Here is a 22052-nt window from a genome sequence, read left to right on the forward strand (position 1 = left end):
GCTGTGGCCTCCCCAACCTCTCCATCAACTGAGAACCACCTCTCTTGGCCTAGACCTGAGGACCTAAGGTTGGCCCAAATTTCTGCCTCCCCCACTCAAGGTCCGAGGGAGGGAACTGATGTCTAAGGTGTAAAGCAGACAGGACAGCAGGCCTCATTCAAGGCACCTCAAGAACTTGAGGCTTGCCGGGTGGTGGTGGCGCACACCTTTAATCCCAGCATTCGGGAGGCAGAGGCAGGCGGGTCTCTGTGAGTTAGGGGCCAGCCTGGTCTACAAGAGCTAGTTCCAGGACAGGAACCAAAAAGCTACGGAGAAACCCTGTCTTGAAAATCCAAAAAAAAAAAAAAAAACAAAGAACTTGAGGCTTTTCCAACATTGTCCTTTGGGGGGTGGGCAGTGAAGGAGCCAACTTTGACTGACCTGGGCCTTTGCTCCTCACAACTGCCCAGCTTAAGGGTAAAGTTCTTTACACGCACACACTGCCTCAAGAACTCAGGCAAAAAGGGCACTTCCTGTGACACTGCAGGTTTGCCACCTACGGGTTAAGATCCTGGTGACGCACACCTAGAGGCTGCTCCGAGTGCAGCTGCAGGAGCCCACAGCTGAGTCTGTCCAAGCCCCACAGCCCCGCCATGGACGTGTTCTCCAGGGAACCAGCTGTGCCCACCCCTCCCTCCCGAGAGTACATATTCAAGTGCACACAGGAGACCTGGTCCAGTCTACTTTTCTACACTAGTGCCCACATGTGTACACACACTAGCCCACACCACCACCAGGTGAACCCCCAAATGCAGTATGAAATGCACTTGTTAGCTAAAGGCGCTAGGCCACCCAAGGGCTGCAGGCCAGTGACCTGCTGGCTTATGTTGGTGAGCACTGCTTTCATCTAAGTCTGGGTACCTTTCATAGTTCCTTCTTACCAAGCAATGGATCCAGATCAAATTTCAGCCTGTTACCTTCCAGAGATAGGTGCTTGGGACAGAACCTTTCGAGAATCAGTTTTTTTATTCACATGGCCACCCCCCCACCACCCCTGCCAATCCCTTAGGACATACAGTGGGGCTGGAAGGCACCCGTGTCCCTCAGGCCCTATTTGGTAAGGCAAAGTTCTATCTTCTAGTCCTTACCCTAGAAGTTCTCCATATGTACCATTTCTACGGGGAAGCCCCAAGTACTCCAAAGCTGCAAATGAACTCTAGGCTCTTAATCAAGCAGTGTGACACTGACTCCTCTCATCTGTGATTCTCCCTCTCAACCTCTGATGGACCTCCTCCCCAGGGACGCTTGTGCTTTCAAACCAGAATCATTGGGTCCTACAGATCACCCAGACAATGGCTAAAAGGGTTGTCCACTTTTCAGTGTTTATCTGGAAAGAGAGCTGACCTCCTGCCGGTGCCCTCTTCCTCCTCTCCCCGCCCTCCCGTCCCTGCACTCCTCCACTCAGGGTCCTCTTCCCCCAGTGTCTGTAGTTGGGGTTCAGGGGATGTCATGCTGTTTAACCACTCAGCACCACTGCTGCATCATGCATGAGTTAACAGTGATTCTCTGCAATTGTGCACAAACTTAGAAACTGAAGAATGCTAAAGCATAGATCCTCTCATTTTATTGGAGTCTCAAAGACCTCGTGGAATTCTGCTAAGAACACAGGAATTTGGTCGCACAGACTTAGGTAAAGAGCAAACTGCTCACCAGAAGAAAGTATTAACCAAGGTTAGACCCTGGCTGGCCAATCTGTAACTGCACATACGTGGAGTCATTAGTTATGTACACTTGTTTATTCATAATTTGTCATGTTTGGGGATTATCAAATTCTAATGATGGCTGAATATAACAAAAGAAAATCTTTTACCTCATCTTAAAACATCCACTGATCCATCTCATTCAGTACAATAGTCAATGTTAAAAGAACATAAAACAAACATGCACACCATGGCACGGTTTTCATAAACGTCTATTTCATCACTGGTGGGTAGCACATTTAACAGTTAAATACAGTTAAATAAGGTGTGGTGACTGCACGACGGCAGCACTGGAACCAGTTAACCATCCAACTAAAACCAGCCAACAGGAAACTGTCTAAATATTTAAAATACAGCTCTTGTTTAATCATCCTTTGATTTGATGACCTTCTGGGGGGAAGGGGAGGAGCCTGCTGGTCACATGGAAATATATTAAGGCCAAATCTTCTGATATCCGTTCCCAGAGGTTTCTTTCAACTGGATTAAGCCTCCAGTTCCAAGGCAAGCCCAAGTTTATGGCCTCCAGCATTAAAGCTCTTCCCATCTACCAGAGCAGACAGTGTAAGCTTCACACCTGCAAACAAAGCAAACCACCATGATGACCCTGACAACCACTCAACCCCTACTACTGCCTAAGCCCACAACTACCATACTAATCCCAATGGGCATTGGATGAACCGTGAATACTAGGTTAGTAATAAGTTCAAAATGTTCTAAGCCAAAATCATGGTCACTATACTACCCAGATTGTAACTGAATCCTCAAGAGACCTCTGGGGCAAGTGGGAAGCACACATTAGGTAGGTAGGTAGTGCTGATGTAAGAAGGGTGCCAGGTATGCCAGCAGGAACTGGTCAGGTGTAGGAAGTAGGGTCCCCACTACAAATGTTGGGCTGCTTTGCGACCTTACTGGTCAACTGCTCTAAGCGCTCCAGAGCTCTCCACCTCAGATCCATTGAGTGACAATCTGCCTGCGTATGACCCCGAAGCTGCTCTGAAATCCCCTGTGCCTCAAGGGGATGCAGAGACAGACCAGCCAAAGCACCAAGTAAACTCTGGTCCAAGACACCATTTAGACAGCAGTGAGAAAACTACACAATGCGTTAGATGGTTAGGAGTGGGGCTCTCTATAGAATGAGGAAGGCAGCTGTGCTTGTTCAGGCCGCCTCCTCACTACACAGAGCAAGGGGGAGGGAGTCATAAGCTGCAACTTTCCAGGAGGGGAGGATCATCCCACTACAGGCTTGAAACGTTTACAAAACAATAAACTAAAAAAAATTAATTTTAGGCAGGGGTGATGGCACACGCCTTTAATCCCAGCACATGGAAGGCAGAGGCAGGCATATCTGAGTTCGAGGCCAGCCTGGTCTACAGAGATGAGTTCCAGGACAACCAAAGATATACAGAGAAACCCTGTCTAGAAAAATGAAAGAAGGAAGGACGACGGACGGACGAGGGAGGGAAGGAGGGAGGAAGGGATTGATTAATTTTGATAGAAGAGGTCCTGGGTTCAATTCCCAGCACCCACATGGTGGCTCACAACTGTCTGTATCTGGATCCAATGCCCTTTTCTAGTGTGGACATTAAGGCAGGAAGAACACCCAAACACTTCAAACAAATGAATCTTATTTAAAAGGAGAGGGAGGTTGTAAAAACAATGCTACAAATATTAACAACACTTACCAGGCCTCAGAGTCTGAGTGTAACCCACTCCAATTAAGCTGGAGTTGTTGACCTTTGCCTGGAAAAAGAGAAAGACATTTCTGAAGGGAGCAAAGCTCTTGGGTATTCTCCATCATGAACTATAGAGCCCAGGGCTTTAACTCAATGGGATACTAAAATTTAGTATCATGAATTAAGCAAACACCAAGTGCAACTTAAACATTAACTCAAAGTCAAATTGTCATTAGGGTCCAACAACACATTTTATACCCCTTGGGATGTATACGGAGACCCCTATTATCCACACAATATAAAGACCACTCAAAAAGTCACCCTTGTTGAGTCTTCTCTATGCACAAAAGCTAAAATGTGGCTGATGACGCCTACCAGACCCACTAGAGGTGAAAGCCATCTTTGGAATGTACATGAGGAATTTATAAGCTTGTGGCTTTCCACACATCACCACTCCCAGGGTTCTTTCTCAGATCCCCACAGCTTAATTCCTTCTTCATGCTCTTAACTCTCAGCTGCTAGATTTGGGCTATAACTAGTTGGGGCTCCAATGGGGAAGTTTACCAATTCCTTATATGCCCTGACAATTTAGGATTTAGGTAACAGACTTCGAGGGTTGACAGGAATGCTGAAGAGCAAATATGTTAAGCAGCAGCTCCAAGCACAAGTCTCCACTACCCCAGCTAGATGCTCGCACAGGTCCAGTCCATCCACACTGCATCCTAATGTTGTTACCTACCAATGTGATGGTACTATACAGGACACGTGCAGCCTGGAGGCCACAGCACAAATACACCTGCAATTTACTGCCAACTCCAGAGCCTAGACAGACAACTGGGCTCTTCAGTATCCTGAGAGCTACAAAATAAAGCTAACATCTTGCTGTGAGCACAATGGATCTGGAATGATTCAGTGACTCTTCTTGTGATGTATAAACATCAAAACGCAATCAAAACGCTGCTCCACTGGGCCATCAACAGCTCTACTTGATGGGAAACGCTGCCATGATTCCACAATGACTGGCAGCAGTCACTCAATGACACCTAGGCCCCAAGCCACCTTTTCCCATGGACACTATTAGCTGAAAGGGGTCTCTACACGGGCATCCAGTCTGCTATGGTGCCACAAGCACACATCTGAAGACCAGCAATGTGAGAGAGAACGGTGTGCTGAGCAGAGTGCTTTCCTGGTGCAGTCAGATACAGCAGGAGTCATAAATGTGTCACTGACTTATCAAAGGGAGAAGCATTCTGGGTATTTTTCACTTTACACTGTGATATGTTTTATGTTTTATCATAAAGCAAAGATGGGACTAAAACATACCTGCTTAAGGTATTGAAACACAAGTTCTTGAGGATCAAGAGTACTTTATGTAATAGCACTAACTCTCCTGGACTGTTTAACTTCCTGTCATCCCTAGTACATACAGTACAGACAGTCCCTGACACACAGTAACAGCCGCTGATCTGCCAGGAATAGAAATCAATCCCCTACCCTCACAGCACACGCTCTTCTACCCAAGCCACTATGTTTGACTAAAGACACAAACAGAAGAAAGAGCCAAGAATCAGACAAGAGTGGCCAACCACCTTGCTCTGGCCTTAGAAGAGGGGGAGTAGTAGGTCCTGGAGGTGCAGGTTTTTAGGCCAACAGTCCCAGGAAGATGTTCCTCCCCATCCCCACCACCAGCAACAGTAATATTAAATCCTTTCTCTTGCCAAACTCTAGTCTCTTCCTTCAGTGACCTTTCAGACCAAATCTGATTTCATAAACCACAAAAATATGAAATCAAAAATACTATTATTATTCCCCAACACAAGTACAAACAACCCAGGACTCCAAACATGGGTTACCTGGGGCTTAGCCAGGCTTGGGGGCTCAGGGATATCAGCAATACTAATCCAGCAGCTCTCAAACTCAAGTGAACGTCTGTGATTGTCTTAGTTACTTTTCTGCTGCTGTGATAAGACACTATGACCAAGGTGACTTATAAAAAGAGAGCATTTAATTCGGGGCTCCTGGTTTCAGAGAGTCCATGACCATCACGGTGGAAAGCTGGGCAGCAGGCAGGTAGGCACAAGCAGAAAAAGTTAACGGGGAATGACTGGGCTTTTGAAGCCTCAAAACCTGCCAAGTGACACACACACTTCAACAAGGTTACACCTGCTAATCTGTCCCACCAAGCATTCAAATCTATTACCATATGGAGGCCATTCTCATCCAAATCACCAGTGAGCTAGCTTGAAAAATCAAACTCTATCCCAACTTTCACAAGAAAAGCAGCATTCCAATTCTAACCTCAGTACATGTGTCAACATGGCCTGTGTGATTCCCAGGCAAGCTTTCCACACCATCCAATATACCCAGAGTAATTCCCACAACCAAAACCCCATTCTGAGGTGAAGAAGTACTCACAGAAATGGAAGCAGTAGGATCCAACTGGTATTTAGCTGCAATGCCAAAGCGAGTGCAGTTGGTACCTGACGTCCAAGCAAGATTTACCGAGGTATCGAAATCCTCGCACACTTTCTGATAAATTGATCCTCCAAATTCTGTCCCATTATTGCTATAAGATATTTTGAATTAGAATCTAGAATAGACAATGTAACCGTTTCTAAGGCACAGGGTAACACTGTAGCACCGCATTTTATATAAACGACCACTAGCACTGAGCAGGTGGCCTAGTCACCACTAGGATGCTTGCCTAGTGTGCAAGAGCTGGTCTTTAAAGTTCTACTGAAAGCTTCAAAGTCCTTTCTGGTTTGGTTGAGACAGATGAGTCTTACTCTGTAGCCCAGGCAAGATTCACAGCAATCCTTCTGCCCCAGTCTCATGTTTTTAATGATTTATTTTATTTTATGTATACTGGTATTCTACCTGATATACGTCTGCATAGTGGTGTCCGATCCCCTAGAACTGGAGTAACGAACAGGTGTGAGCTGCCATGTGGGCTCTTTTAACTGCTGTGGCATCACTCCAGCCCAGGCTCATGTTTTGTTTGGTTTGGTTTTTTGAAACAGGGTTTCTCTGTAGCTTTGGAGCCTGTCCTGGAACTCACTCTGTAGACCAGGCTGGCCTCTGCCTCGAGTGTTGGGATTAAAGGCATGTGCCACTACCACCCGGCCAGCCTCATGTTTTTAAAGACACGGTCTCTCTGTGTATTCCTGGCTGTCCTGAAACTCATTATGTAGAGCAGGCTGGCTTCAAACTCACAGAGATCCTTCTGCCTCTATTTCCTAAATGCTAGGATTGAGGTGTGCATCACCTACACACAGAGCAGAGGGGTTAGGACCAAGGACAGAATATTGCCTACCATGGATGAAGCCCTGGATTCAACTCCCAGCAGTACCACGCACATACACATGCACACACACAAATGTTCACTGAAACAAAGTTTATATATCAAGATAGGAAATTTCAGGCTAGGCAGAGCTGAGATTACACTGTGTAAAAATATGTCACTGTGACTGATTTAATAAAAAGCTAAAAAGCCAACAGCAAGGCAGGAGGTTTAGGCGGAAATTCTGGACAGGGGGAACTCTGGAAGAAAGGAAGGCGGGGTCAGGTCACCAGCCAGATGCAGAGGGAACACAGAAGAAGTAGAACCACATGGCAACTTGTAGGTTAGTTAATAGAAATGGGTTAAGTTATAAAAGCTAGTTAGAAACAAGCCTAAGCTAAGACCAAGCTTTCAAAATTAATAAGAAGTCTCCATGCACTATTTGATAGTAGCTGATGGGACTAGGACCAGACACAGACAGACAGGTGTCTTACTGGGTCTTAAGGCCCTTGTCACCAAGCCTGAGGACTTGAGTTCAATTCCTGGGACATTCAGTTTTCCACAGTTAACCTCCATTTTTATGTCATAAAAATGGAATTATGGATTACGGAAAATGGTTTCCTTTTGTACTTCTGTTACGTACCAATATACTGTTTTATGGGGAAAACACTTAAGTCCTTTTCTATGTAATCTAACTTGAGTAGGTAAAAAAACACCATTTTTTTTTTCTTTATTGAGAAAGGTGCTCACTATGTAGTTCTGGCCAGCCTAGAACTCACTATGTACACTGAGATGGCTCAATCTCAGGAAGATACAGCCGTTTCTCCCTCCCAAATTAAAAATGTAAGGCACCACATGATCGTACATGCTAAAATAATCCTATCAACCCAGGACCCCACCCATCCTAGCTCATCATGTCAGAGACAGCAGCACTAGTAGCAGTCTGTCAAAGTCTAACCTCCCACTCCCAACCCCCTAAAGCTATAAAGCATCTCAAGCCTCGGTGACATTAAGCATGTACTCTCAGTATCTACACTACATGCTTCTGAGGAGCTCCTAAAACTATCCCATGTCAGACACCCTTTAAATTAAAAACAGATCAAAAGAAATGACATCCCACAGCATCCTGAGAGCCTATAAAGGAATACTTACACATTAGTATGTAACTGGAAGTCCCCAGTCCTGTAGCCCACTGCAAAGTTACTCCTAGTCAGCTTTGACTTGGCACTGTCAAAAGTCATCTGGTACCCAGCAAGCCAGCCCTCATAACCAAAGACAGCTGAGCCGTGGATCGCAGGTCCAGCAAAATCAAAGTCAACATCACAGCCAAGGTTTATACACTCCCTCTTATAAGCAGACTTGATTTTACCACTTTTCTTCCTGAAAAAAGGAAAGACTAGTTTCAAAATGATGCTAGTGACAGAGATTTATATACCTAACTCTACAAGGGGGGCATGAAAGATTTAAATAAACTGCAGTATGAAAATTTCAGGATTAAAAACAATGAAATAATCTGGGCAGTGGTGGCGCACGCCTTTAATCCCAGCACTCGTGAGGCAGAGGCAGGTAGATCTCTGGGAGTTCGAGGCCAGCCTGGTCTACAAGAGCTAGTTCCGGGACAGGCACCAAAGCTACAGAGAAACCCTGTCTTGAAAAAACCAAATAAAATAAAATAAAAACGAAATAAATTAAACCCACAGGGTGACAGGGAGAAGAGTTTTGTAAAACTACCAGTCACAAACTCTAAGAAACAATTAGCACTGCCACAGTGAAGAGGCTATTTCTGAAGCAAGCCAACAGTGTCGAGCAGTGTTCACAAGCAGAAGTGAATGACTGAAGTGAAGCTGCTTCTCTCCTGAGCAGACAAGAATGCTTCAAGTTCAAAGCACTTCATAAAAATATAAACACTTACCCTGTGTTCGGTGAAAAGGTAGTATCAAATGTCAGCTTCAAACCTTGACAGATCTATTTTAGGAGAAAAAGAGCTTATGAGAATTTATGTTCAGCTTGATTTCCTTTTTGAAATACAAAAATACACAAAAGCAAGTGTGTGAACCACTACCTGGTCTTCAATCGCGATCTCTGTCCCCAGAGTGTTATCGGTGTTCCATTTCTCCGTGAAAGTCAGACCATACTCACACCATTTGTATTTGGTCTCCAAGGTCCCACTAACTTTACCAGTGTCCGTGTTAGATGAACCAGATGTTGAAAATTCCTAACAAGACAATAAACAACCTCATGAACCCTCCTTCTCCTAAGCCTGGAAGAAACCACTGCCTAATTTATAGAACATTCTATCTTTATCTTATGCTACTTCCAAAGCAAACCCAACAGTGAACAATTACCTCCGACCGACTGATGCCACTACAATGCCACCTAACGTTTCTAACTAGTCAATAAAGATCACACATACAGGGCTGCTGAGATGCTCACTGGATAGAAAGGCTTACTGTCAAGCCTGATGACTTAACTTCCATCTCTAAAGCCTACATGGCAGGAAGAGAGGACAGAGTTCTGCAAGTTGCCCTCTAACCTCCGCCCACATGACACATGTATGCCTGCACATACACATAATCCTCACACAAAATGTGAAAAATTGTAAGTAAAATTTAAATTCAACAATCCAAATAGTCTATTTTTCTTTTTTCCTTTTTAAAGATTTTTAATTTGCATATAAGTGAATATGAAGTATAGATGCCATGAAGGCCAGAGGAATCTGATTTCCCTGAAACTGAAGTTACAGGTGGTTGTGAGCCACCATGTAGGTGCTTAGAAATGAACTAGGGTCCTCTGCAAGCACACCACCCCCTCTTAATTGCTAAACTAATCTCTCCAGTATGTCTGTTTTTTGGAAATGAGTCTTCACTAGGTTTCATGCCTTTCCAAACAACTTTCAAACCATATTTTTACTATTTTTTGTTGTGGTTTGTTTCACTATGTGGCCCTGGATATCCTGGAACTCGCTTTGTAGACCAAGCTGGCCTGATCTACCTGCCTCTGCTTCCCTAGTGCTAGGATTAAACATGTATACCATCACACTTCACCCAACTCACCACATTTCCATGGGGCCGGATAGATGGCTAAGTAGTTAGGAGCACCTGTTGCTCTTACAGAGGACCCGGGTTTGATTCCCAGCACACACAGGCAGCTAAGTCTAACTCGAGTCCAGAGTATCTACCGCCTCTGTGGGTACTGCACACACTTGGTGCAGATACACACACAGTCAAAAAGACAACCATACACATAAAATAAAGTCTTTTTAAAGTGGAGTAGGGGAGCGTCTTGATTTTTATCACACATATAAACTACATATGTAGTAAGCAAAAAAAAAAAAATACAGGAATTAATCTAAAGTACCATAAAAAGCTTAGCCTAGGACTGGGAAAATGGCCAGTAAGTAAACACACTTCTTGCAGAATACCCAAATTCAGTCCCCAGCATCCACATGACAACTCACAACCACCTGTATCTCCAAACACTCATAAATGTAAAATTTAAAAAAAAAAAACCGCTTTCCATTAAAAATGAATAATCTTTTAAAAAGTTTTAATCATGGATTTGTGTAGAACAACCTGCCAATCCCTTGTTGCATACGAAGTGAAAGGGAAACACAGAAGGAGGCTGTATCTCAGGATTTTCTAGATGACCTAAGGATCTGTCTTTACCAGGCATCACACTTGAGTGAACGGCCCAAAGGAAAATGTAACCTTTCAGCAGTCTGTTAGAGTTCTGATTTCCCTTTCCTCTGTCAGTGTTGCTACATCCTAGTCACTGGAAGGCTGTTTTGATTTTTTTAATTATTATTTTGAAATATTTAGCTTTATTTTATGTGCATTTGGTATGAAGGCATCAGATTCCTTGGAAGTGGAGTAACATACAGACAGTTGTGAGCTGTCATGTGGGTGCTGGGAATTGGACCTGGGTTCTCTGAGAGAGTAGCCAGTTCTCTTAACCACTGGGCCATCTCTTCAGCCCCCTAAATTTTGTTTTAAGTTTATCAGAAATTGTGATACCTGTAGAGTTAAGAAATATTAGAAACTGCCAGGTAGTGATGCACACCTTTAATGCCAGCACTGGGGAGCCAGAGGCAGGTGGATCTCTGTGAGGTTGAGAGGCCAGCCTGGTCTACAGAGCAAAGCTACAGAAAAACCCTGTCTCGAAAAACCAAAACCAACTAAACTAAACTGCACCGGGTAATATTAGGAAAGAACATTTGCTATGAAGTTAGGAGTCCTAGTCTGGGATGAGGTGTCACTGGCTAACTGAGAAGCACCAAGGAAAACCCTTAATTAACTGTGGAGGTCTGTCTTCTCAACCGTAACAGCACAGCCTGCTGTGGGATGAGCCAACAGAGCTGACAAAAGGGAAAGCTCTGTAGCTTTGCATGCACATCAAACAGGGTAACATTAAATACATGTGAAGCACGTTCTTCCAGCAAACAACTGAAATGGAAAATGTATATGGGCAGCAGTTGTTCTCAGTTTTTAATCCCTCATGACAATGGTTAATGACCCAAGCTCCACCTACTACCATCTATCAGTCCTGCGACCAAGGACCAGTCTAATGTATGCCAATGAATGCTCAGGAAACTATGTCAACATCAACCTGTGGGCACAACAGGGTCAGATGAAACCAACAATAAAGCAACTCACTCCATCACTGTGAACTTATCTTTACATTTTGGGTAGACTGAACATCTCTGCATAAAGAAAATGGCCTTAATAGAATTTAATTGAGTAGGTTTGTATATTACAGCACCAATACTATCCAATTTTATTCAGAAAGTATAAACAAAACATACCCTCACCAGGCGGTGGTGGCACACTCCTTCAATCCCAGCACTCAGGAGGCAGAGGCAGGTGGATCTCTGGGAGTTCAAGGCCAGCCTGGTCTACAAGAGCTAGTTCCTGGACAGGCTCCAAAGCTACAGAGAAACCCTATCTTGAAAAAGCAAAACAAAACAAAAAAACATACCCTCTTAGATTCAATTCCTAGATATCCTTCAAAATCTTAGACTTACTTTTATAACTTTCCCTAACCGTGTTTTACAATAAGCTTTTCCTTTCCAACAAGAATTTTTGGCTTATAAATATAGTGCTTAATACAATTCTCCGGTTATTCTCAGCTTAAAGTTTGTCTACCAACTAGAAAGGGGTGTTTGTCTTGCAGCACTGGCCCTCAAGCACTGCGTTACACCCCCACCTGAAAGTAAGCACTTTAAAGACAAGAATGGTGTTTATTTTACGGTAAAGTAACATGCACTAACATTTAAAAACCCGGTAGAGGCTGAAAATAAAGATTAATAATAGAGATGCAAGGCCCTGAGTTCAATCTCCAGCAACAGTAGAAAATATTAACTATCAGCTAATAAATATTCTATAACCTCTTATCCCAGCTAAGTTAGTCACTCAGCCATCACTAAACATTTAGACTTCTGGCTGGGTGGTAGTGGCGCACGCCTTTAATCCCAGCACTTGGGAGGCAGAGGCAGGTGGATCTCTGTGAGTTCGAGGCCAGCCTGGTCTACAAGAGCTAGTGCCAGGACAGGCTCCAAAGCTACAGAGAAACCCTGTCTTGGAAAAACTAAAAAAAAAAAAAAAAAAAAAATTTAGACTTCTTTGCAAACCAAGGAAAGCACACAACAGGACGAATGTAAGAACCCACAAATGCAACAGCTCTGAGCTTTAAGAGGCCCCACCAGGAACAACTTTAATAGACAGCAGTTATATACAGAACAGTATGCACTATCAACAGTGCCCCATAATCATAGTTTAACATTTACACAAGACATCCTTCTCCAAATTTCAAAACAAAAACCTTTCGAGAAAAAAAAAGCACACAATACTTTTACTTTATCCCTTTCTTAACAGCTGGGAGGGATTAACATGCTAAGTGATATTAAAGTTAGGATGGACATATGTAGACATCTCTATGGATGACTGATAGAATATAGCCATTATATTAAATGATCAGTTTTTATATTAAAAGCCAGTTACTATTAAGCCTAGAACTATGAGGGTATTAGGAGAGAGGGTTACAAGCCCCTGGCCTTCAAGTTTGTAATCTACCCAAATAACCAACTTCTACCTAAATTTCCCAACTTCTTTGTACAATCATATAGTAACACATATGTAGACAGGATATAAGAAAACATGAAAATCAGAAATCATATCCAAAGCCAATAAATCAGATTACATGTAAATCACTCAAAAAAAAAATTAACCTCTGCGTCCTCAAGGCAAAATAGCTGCAGACATTTACAGGACTAGAAATCAAAAGGCTCATGGGAACTCCCAAGTCACTTACCACACCGCTGCATGACTTTGTTTTCACATCCAGCTTTACCAACCCAAAGCCTTCAAAAAAACAGAGAGCAAAGATTTGACTCTTCTGCAGGTGTGCACCCGTCATTCACATTACATTTCAAACAATCCCAGCACCCAGGGACACAAGCAAGCTCTGCCACACAGCACAGATAGGAACACTTAAAAAGCCATCAGTTCTGCTGCAAGGGTGGTGCAGCTGCCCAGCAGGCTGGTAGGTAACTGGCTCCACCCCCTGACACACCCTTTTCAAGCATTTTTAAATGTTAGATAAGAAAGTCACTTCCTCAGAATACCCGATTTTTTAGAGCTGCCCGTGAGGACCTTTATCCCAAAGGAGTGGGAGATCACTCAAACTCACTCTAAAAAGCCCACAACCCCTTAAGGCTTCAGTCCTCCCAGGAGTCACAAACACAAAATGAAAACACTAAGTCGGGGCTGAGCTGTCACTGAAGAGAATAAAAGTACAAGCCTTTAATCCTAGCACTTGGGGGCAGAGGCCGGTGGATCTCTGTGAGTTCAAGGCCAGCCTGGTCTACAGAGTGAGTTCCAAGCCAGCCAGGGCTACACAGAGAAACCCTGTCTCAAAAAACACAGAACAAAAGAGTACAAGTTTTTCCCTTAAAAGGTTAGAATTCGTAAACTTCGACCTGAAGAAACCTGGTGCAGCATAGCAGTCTATAACACAAAAAGCATCAACCCATCAGGATATCCAGTCTGGAAAAACAAGCCAATTTCCTAAGGGATCCAAGTACATTTTCTCTTTTCAGCTAAAAACATCCCAAGATGAGGCGTGGCACAAAAAAAAGTGCTAAAATCAAAAGAAAAGTCCTTACCATATCCTTTGTTGAAAGTATCTCTGGCAGCTTTGCCAAGGTCAGCATAGGATGGAGGGATACACATTGCTGGGGAAAAGAAACATTCTACAGTTAATGTGACTGGATTATGATTGGACTACGACTAATATTTACATAGAAGCAGACTAAGGGGAACTATGTTTTTGAGGCCTCTAGAACCACGACAAAATTGACTTTAAATAGCCATCCGTAACTATAGTTTACTCCTAAAAGCTATGTGGTAATATAAACTTGGGGCAGTTCTACCAGACTGTTCTAAAAGGGTCGGGGGTAGCCTATCTAATTCCGGAACAATGTATCCAGTCTCACAACACTAGTACATGTACACACACTTGCCCGAATTCAAGGGGACTGACTGATTTAACTGAGATAAAAACCAAAACTTAGGGATTTTCCCCTAGCAAATCCCTTGGTATGTTTTCCAAGAACAAAACCAACATTGAGGCACGGAGGCGGAAATTTAACATCTTGAAACATAGGGGGTAAAATACAACCATCTTATGTTTCAGTAAAGTATCTACGGCAACTAAATATCAAATAGCACTTTGAACACATTAATATGACTCCCAAGTACTCCGCCAAAGCAGTGAGGCTTAAGGGCACGGAACCTGAGCTCCCGCAGCTCATTCATTCAAAAGAGCAAGTCCACGCCCTTAGGAACGCGAGAAATGACCTTGTAGTGCAGCGGTCTCCGCACGCCGGAGAACTACTTCCTCCTGCAAAGTGACTGATCTAATTCTCCAAAATGGAATTCAACAACTAGTAGTTTCTCTTTTGCTTTCGGATCTGTAAATGACACATCCAAAAGCAGAGGGTGGGTACGGCTAAGAACCAACGCCCAGGGCGCGAGCCCCTATCTGCAACCCAACAGCCCAGCACCGTGTCCGTCAGCAGAGTCCTTGCAGGCTTGTGGATCGCTGAGGGACCGGCTATGGTTTCCCAAAGGGGACACAGCAGCCCCACCGCCGACATGTCTATCGATCTACTTACGCCGTGGGCATGTCGGTACACAACAGTCCGCCATAGCGAAGCCTCGGGGAAAAGGAGAGCTGTAGAAGGGACAAGAAGTGTGGTCAGGGGACGATCAGAGGGCCCACAGGGGATCTCGGACAGAAGGGCAAGGGGCCGGGGCCGGGGCCGGGGCCGGGGCCGGTTCGGCCATCTTATGGGAGCAGGGCCGTCCCGAGTCCGCTCAGGCGGCCCGCTCGGCCTAGGCCCCGGGCTCGGCATGAGGCGGACGACGTAGTACCTGCGGGTGTCCTGAGGGGCGCTGCCGCCGCCGCTCCGCTCGCAGTTAAGGCCGCTCCGCTATCTGGCGATTGCGCGGCAGCCAACGCGGCTGGAGGGCGAAGTGAAGGAGACACCGTTGCGCCCCGCCGCAAGCTTGGCCTCCCCCAGCCAGGACCCCGCCGCCGCCGCCCGGGCTGTCCGCTGCGCTTGTCCTTGCCGCGCCGCCCGCCGCCCACTCCCACCTGCTCTGGAGGGGCCACGGGGGTTGAGGGCACGACGATCCCCCGGGGTGAGCTGTCTCGGACCGTCCGGCTGGGACCGGGCGAGAAGGAGCTGGCGGGCCACGGGTCAGGCAATGTACGGGGCAGCCCCAGAGGCGAGGGCCGGGAACGGCGGAGGCGGCGCAACGGCACCCGCGCGGCCAGGGTGGGAGAGGACACGCGCGTCACGACGGGGCGGGGCGCCGCAGCACGTAGGGTCACGTGCACCCCCTCCACCTCCGGGCTGAGGGTCCTAACAAGGAAGAGTGCCGGCAGTCACCGCCCGATCCGGACTTCAGAGCCGGGGAGGTCGAAGTGAGGGCTGACGCCTCCATGCCCTTCTTACGTGGGTTCAACGCCCACTGCAATGTCATCTTCTGGTGGGGCTGGGCTCCCGAGGAACCAATTTGGGCCGGTCTCGGTGGGCTCTGCTCTGAGAGCCTCACGGTTGCGCTCCTGCAGCCTCCTTCCCACTCAAGCATGGGATGGCTTCACAGACGTGCAGAAGCCATGCTCCCCATCCAGTAGGAGATCCCCTGGTTGAGATGCCTGGAGAGCTGGGGGAGAACTGTAGGGTTCGTGTTTGCCAGGCATTAGAAGGCTGCTCTCAAATTCTCTGGTTGTGCAAGGAGAGTCGGGGAGCAGCCAGTCCTGATTTCTTGGGAAGCAGAGAGATTGCTGCCAGTTTGAGGCTAAGCTACAGCATGAGATAAACAGGGGGAAGAAGAAATGTGCACGCTAATGAAGATAGGAACAGGGCCTTGGGAGAGGGCTCAGCGGGTAAGGACCTGAGCTCCGATCCCCAACACCACATTAATAGCCCCAGAACCAGAAACAAGTGGGTCACTGAGGCTCTCTGCCAACTGGTCAGCAAACCGAATGCTCTAAGTTCAGTAAAAGATTCAGCCTCAAGGGAGTAAGGGGAAGAAGAGCAATAGAGACTACCCAAAGTCCTTTGCTCTCCTCGGGCATAAGCGTGCATGCCTGAACCCACACAGACCCATACAAATTAGACATGGAGACAATTGAGGCTTCAATTCAATAAAACTCAGGTAATTTAGCCCGTGAACCTCAGTTTCCTCATCTCTAAGGTGAGGTTTAATAATGTTTACTAGTCATACAGTCGGACTGAGAGCAAAGACTCCGAACACATACACACTCACAAACCAATTATCTCTGAACTTTTCCTCGACTCAAGCATTGTGAAGTTTTCACTCTCGTCCTAAACTGTGAAAATATGGCAAATTGGGCTTCCCCAATCCAAAACCCAGTTAAATTGGCAAGCTCTGGATTCAGCAAGAAACCTTGCCTCAGTAAATTAGAGAGTCATCAACGAAGAAACAGGCATGCATGTGCACACGTTTGCACATGCACCCACATGGAAAATATATGTATATATACCACCATGGCCAATGCAGCTTTGGTCCAGGAACCCTGGTTGGGGCGGGGAGGGGATGAAGAAACGATGTCCGTACAGTGAAACTGAGGTGAGGTGGGGTTCTCTGATTGCTGTCACTGCAACCTGCATAGGGGCAGGGGCTAGGCAGTCTTGGTAGGAGGTGTCTGCAGGCAGTGGTCTCAGGCTGTAGACATGTGGGAGGAGGAAGGAACTGTTGCTAGTTTTCCCACTCATCAGCCTTCCATAAACATTCATACCTTCGAGGGAAGCTTTGCCATTTCTCTTGGGCTCCATCCACATGGGTAATAGTTTTGCCAATTGTCCCATGTGTTGGAGGCCTTGGGATTCCATGACATGGCCATACCCATGTCTAATATGCATTCACACAGGACTTCATTTCTCAGGGCTTTGGCTGCTCCCTGCATACGCCACAAATACATCGACATAAAAATAAGTTAAGGGGGCTGGAGAGAAACTACAGAGAAACCTTGTCTGGGGAGGGGGGAATCTAATTTCCTGGCTATCTTGGGTGGAGAGCATAGATAGGTCAGGATAAGTTTAAAGAGAAATTGTTTCAAGGTCTTCACTTTGAGCAGGATTCAGTAAGCAATCTGAGTGTTCACATCCAAACTGCTAAAAGACCAAGCCTGATATGGTAGCACATGCCTGGAATCCTGGCACCAGGCAGACAGAGGCAGGAAGATCAGGGTCTTTTGTTTGTTTGTTTGTTTGTTTTGTTTTGTTTTGTTTTTTGAGACAGGGCTTCTTTGTAGCTTTGGAGCCTGTCCTGGAACTAGCTCTTGTAGACCAGGCTGGCCTCGAACTCATAGAGATCTGCCTGCCTCTGCCTCCTGAGTGCTGGCACTAAAGGTGTGCGCCACCACTGCCAGGCTACAGGGTCATTCTTGACTGCATAGTGAGTTTGATGCCAGCTTGGGCTACATAAGGAATTTTTTTCAACAAACAAAACAAAAATCCATGATATTGAAAACGAAAAAAAATATAGAGATAAAGAAAATGCAGAAAAAAAAAAGAGTAAATTACTCAGACCAGTTTATACCAAGGGGAGGGAAACTGGGCTGCATCCTGTGACAGACGTGTCAGTGAATATGTGGACATATTTTACAACTCCGCAACCCATGCTTTGCTCACAGAGTCATTTCCATTCTTATACGCAAGAACATTTACTTACTTCACAGATAACCTGCCCAACCCTCCAGCTTCCTGTCAGAATGGGGCCACTTAGATGACTAGTTCCCTGACTTCAGTTCCTGTGAATTAGGGACTAGCTTTCTGCCCTCACCCACTTCCAGCACACAATGGTGAAATGAGCACAGGATTACTTTAAAGACATCCTTGCTCAGAAAGGTGGGAAACGAGAGTCCTTGGTCCACAATTCTGAAATTCTGAGATCCAGCAGGTAAAGTCAGTCTTGCTCCTGCATGGGCTCAAAGAGGGCCTGTCAGAAGAGCTGGCCCTATGCAGGCATTCTTTGTCTGCCGCTGGCTCTGATACGTACTGGTAGAGGGCCACCCAGCCCACACAGCCGAGTGCCATCCCCTTAGGTTTACACACTCTGACTATCGCGTGGGTTTAGAGGTAGATATACAACTCGGTCCACCCTAAGCACAAACCAGCTGAGGGTAAAGTTCATGCAGGCCCTGGAACAGGCTCCAGAAGGCTCACGGGATTCAGAAAGCTCCTCTATGTGGAAATGGGTCTTCATATGGGGGGGGGGGGGGGCTTGGCCTGAAGACGCCACCCCTTCTAGGAATGGGCACAATCCTAGAAGATTGGAGTGGGATCTATACTACGGAAGTGGGTGGGAACCCCTTTTGCTTAGGCCTGGGGAAAATGAGGAGTTGAAGACTCAGAGGGAGAAAGGGGCTGCCAGGCGGTGGTGGCGCACGCCTTTAATCCCAGCCCTTGGGAGGCAGAGGCAGGCGGATCTCTGTGGGTTCGAGGCCAGCCTGGTCTACAAAGTGAGTTCCAGGACAGGTTCCAAGGCTACAGAGAAACCCTGTCTCGACAAAACAAAAGGGGGAGGGGGAGAAGGAGAGGGATACAGAGAGAACCAGAGAGCACGAGGCTCACTGTGAGCTCACTGTGAAGTCCACCGGTGGAGCGAGGCAAGGGCATTGTTGTGGGCTGCACTGCACAAAACCATGAACTGGTATGAGTTGTTGGCTGAGATGCTGGAGTCCCGGGGGTGTTAAAGGATAGAGGTGGGGAGGACAACTCTGAGTCAGGTGCCAAAGTTCTCCATGACTAAGAGTGCTCGGCAAACGGGTCATAAAGGACGGCAGGACTTGGGGTATGGTCCTGTGGAGAGGTACTGTATGGTGCATGGCTCTCTGCTACCCCACCTCTCTGTACCCTTTAAAACTCCTAGGGTACCCCATAAAGAGTACAGAGAGATGGGGTGGCAGAGAGGCCAGAATAGGGGAGCACACAGGGTGGAGAGCTAGGGAGGGCAGAAATGCACTCAGGGACTTGTATTGGTGTATACTTGGGGAGGTTAGCGCCTGCAGCCAGCCGTGAAGGAGATCCTGGAATTAACTGGTCTCCGAAGTAAAGCCAGTACATGTAATAACTGCTCCTATTGTGCATGAAGAACAGTGTGCGTGGGTCTGGGGTCCACAACCTCAAGAAGCCACTTTTAGGCACACTACAGCATGAAAGACAGTGGTCTAGACACTCATGTCCCAGAAGTGAATTAGGGAAAGACAAGCGTTCTTCAGTTTCCAGATCACAATAGAGTTGGGCCTTCTCTAGCTTAATCTAGTTTGTGATCATTTAGGGCAGACAGTGGATTTACAGCTTAACAGGACCCAAAGTGCAAACTTCACATAGCTGCTCCCAATTCAGACACAGGGTTGGTACAGAGACCGATGTGAAAGGACTTTGCTATTCCTGTCTAGCCAGCGATTCGGACCGCTGGCAAACGTTGTTATTGTTTTAATTTGCTGTTTGTTGTTTTTGTTTGTTTGTTTGTTTGTTTGATTGATTTTCGAGACAGGGTTTCTCCATAGCTTTTTGGTTCCTGTCCTGGAACTAGCTCTTGTAGACCAGGCTGGCCTCGAACTCACAGAGATCCACCTGCCTCTGCCTCCCAAGTGCTGGGATTAAAGGCGTGCGCCGCCACCGCCAGGATGTTGTTTTGTTTTTTGATACAGGTTTTTCTCTGTGTAGCCCTGGCAGTCCTGGAACTCATTCTGTAGACCAGGCTAACCTCTAACTCAGATCCGCCTCTGCCGGGTGCGGGAATTAAAGGTGTGTGCCATTGCTGTCCAGCTTCATTTGCTATTTTTAACAAATTTAATTTTGTATTTTTGATATGTATGAGTATTTTACCTGTATGTGCACCATGTGACTATGAGGTGCACACAGAGGCCAGAAGAGCTCATCAGATTCCCTGGAACTGGAGTTACACATGTGAACCACCATGTGGGTGCCGGGAGCCAAACCCCAGCTTCTTTCTTCAAGAACAGTAATTGTTCTTAAGCCCTGAGCAATCTCAGCTGCGTACTGGTGGTGCACACCTTTAATCCCATCACTCAGGAGGCAGAGGCAGGCAGATCTCTGTGATTTTGAGGCCAATCTGGTCTACAAAGTGAGTCCCAAGACAGCTAAGAATGTTTTTTTTAATATTTATTTATTTATTATGTATACAATATTCTGTCTGTGTGTATGCTGCAGACCAGAAGAGGGCACCAGATTCCATTACAGATGATTGTGAGCCACCATGTGGTTGCTGGGAATTGAACTCAGGACCTTTGGAAGAGCAGGCAATGCTCTTAACCTCTGAGCCATTTCTCCAGCCCCCGACAGCTAAGAATGTTACGCAGAGAAACCTTGTCTTGAAAAACAAAAAACAAAACAAAATTACCTATATCACTTTTGATTGTTTGTTTTGGTTTGGTTTTCGAGACAGGGCTTCTCTGTGTAGCCTTGGCTATCCTGGAACTGATCCATAGACCAGGCTGGCCTTGACCTCAAAGAGATCCTCTGCTTCTGCCTTCCCAAGTGCTGGGATTGAAGGTGTGCACCACACCCAGCTACTTTTATCTCTCTTTTTTTGCTTTGTTTTTGGCTTTTTGAGACAGGCTTTCTCTAAGTAATAGTCCTGGCTGTCCTGGAACTCACTTTGTAGACCAGGCTGGCCTCGAACTCACTGAGATCCGCCTGAGTGCTGGAATTAAAGGTGTGCGCCACCACCACATGGCCTTTTATCACTTTTAGAAGATTCTGCTCTTTAACTGTGAGAACTGTTTCTTACTCACACATACCCACCCACACATCCAGCCACCCCAACATGCAAGGTGCTGACATAGACAAAGATCATGAACATAATCAAAATAATCATTATTAACACATGCCAGGCACCTCCTTTGCTCTGAAAGGAACATATGCTCCATTTAATTCTTAGAGCAACCCTCAGAGAACATAAGTAGCTCCCTGGCTGAGTACACACAGCCGGTTCTTGAAGGGTGGGGAGGCAGAATTTGAGCCCAGTTCTGGTACAGTCAGAGGCAGCCTCTCTTAAGCACCAGGCACACTGCTGCCCACTTCAAGTCTTCCCCACAGAGGGAGACTGATACAAAACAAAGAAAAAGCCACTGCTTTAGGCCTGCTGTGGCTTTTGTCCACAGTCTTATAGCTGCCTCCCTAACTTAAGTTTTGGGTAAGAGCCTCTACAGTAACTAAACAGGGACCAGGAGCTGGCTTTATGGGGTCACTGCTGAGACTGTCTTATGACTTGCACCCCACGCCTCTCTGTATCTGCTGTGTGGCTGCCCTGTGTCTCTGGAGTTGGTGTGGGAGGCAGTGGAAGGAAGATGAGGGAGAATTCTGGGCCCCAGGAAGTCACAAGGACAGTTTGGCAGGCTGCCTGGACACTCCATACAGAGCAAAACAGTGGAGGAAGCAGAGGGACAATGGGCCATTATTTCTCACTGTGGGAGGTTGGTCAGTTTGGTACAGGGTGACCTGCTATCCCTCCTACTAGCCTGCCCTGGGCTTTGGTTAAGATCCACACCCTCTGTCTGGAGAAGGGGTGGAGGGCTGTAAGGACGGACAGGAGTGACTCAGAGGGCCTCCCTCTTCTCCAGTCTGCAAGACACACTTCTGCCAGATGAACACAGCCAGGCACAAGGCGCTGCCTCAGAACTTCACCACGAAGCAATCCACAGACCAGCTGAGTGCAGGTTATAGGCCTCCACAACATAGTCCAAACCTGACTTCCTAAACCAGCACAGCCTTGCTGAATGCTAACCCCACAAGGAATTAGT

At 46.3% G+C, this 22052-nt stretch overlaps 1 protein-coding gene across 1 annotated transcript; it reads right to left on the reverse strand.

The window, feature by feature from the left end:
- Nucleotides 1–1760: 1760 nt before the first annotated feature.
- Vdac2 (voltage dependent anion channel 2) lies at nt 1761–15262 on the reverse strand. Its single transcript, XM_041634076.1, has 10 exons — nt 15122–15262; nt 14863–14921; nt 13852–13920; nt 12999–13048; nt 8755–8907; nt 8605–8657; nt 7845–8072; nt 5828–5978; nt 3422–3479; nt 1761–2313 (listed from the first exon to the last, which is right to left on the reverse strand). The coding sequence occupies exons 2-10, from the start codon at nt 14894–14896 to the stop codon at nt 2222–2224; spliced, it is 888 nt and encodes a 295-aa protein (XP_041490010.1). The 5' UTR covers nt 14897–14921; nt 15122–15262; the 3' UTR covers nt 1761–2221.
- Between the last annotated feature and the right edge of the window lie 6790 nt (nt 15263–22052).

This window comes from Microtus oregoni, unplaced genomic scaffold (genome assembly GCF_018167655.1).
Source record: "Microtus oregoni isolate MIOR12 unplaced genomic scaffold, Mior012 000045F_ref0000178, whole genome shotgun sequence".
Classification (NCBI taxonomy): domain Eukaryota; kingdom Metazoa; phylum Chordata; class Mammalia; order Rodentia; family Cricetidae; genus Microtus; species Microtus oregoni.

What these genes read in the sequence shown, in the direction of transcription:
- Vdac2 (XM_041634076.1), bottom strand. Translation starts at nt 14,896, where the DNA reads ATGGCGGACTGTTGTGTACCGACATGCCCACGGC. An exon ending in TGTACCGACATGCCCACGGC is followed by an intron (nt 13,921 to 14,862) that starts GTAAGTAGATCG and finishes TCTTTTCCCCAG; the next exon opens with CAATGTGTATCCCTCCATCC. An exon ending in ACCTTTTCACCGAACACAGG is followed by an intron (nt 8,073 to 8,604) that starts GTAAGTGTTTAT and finishes TCCTTTTTTCAG; the next exon opens with GAAGAAAAGTGGTAAAATCA.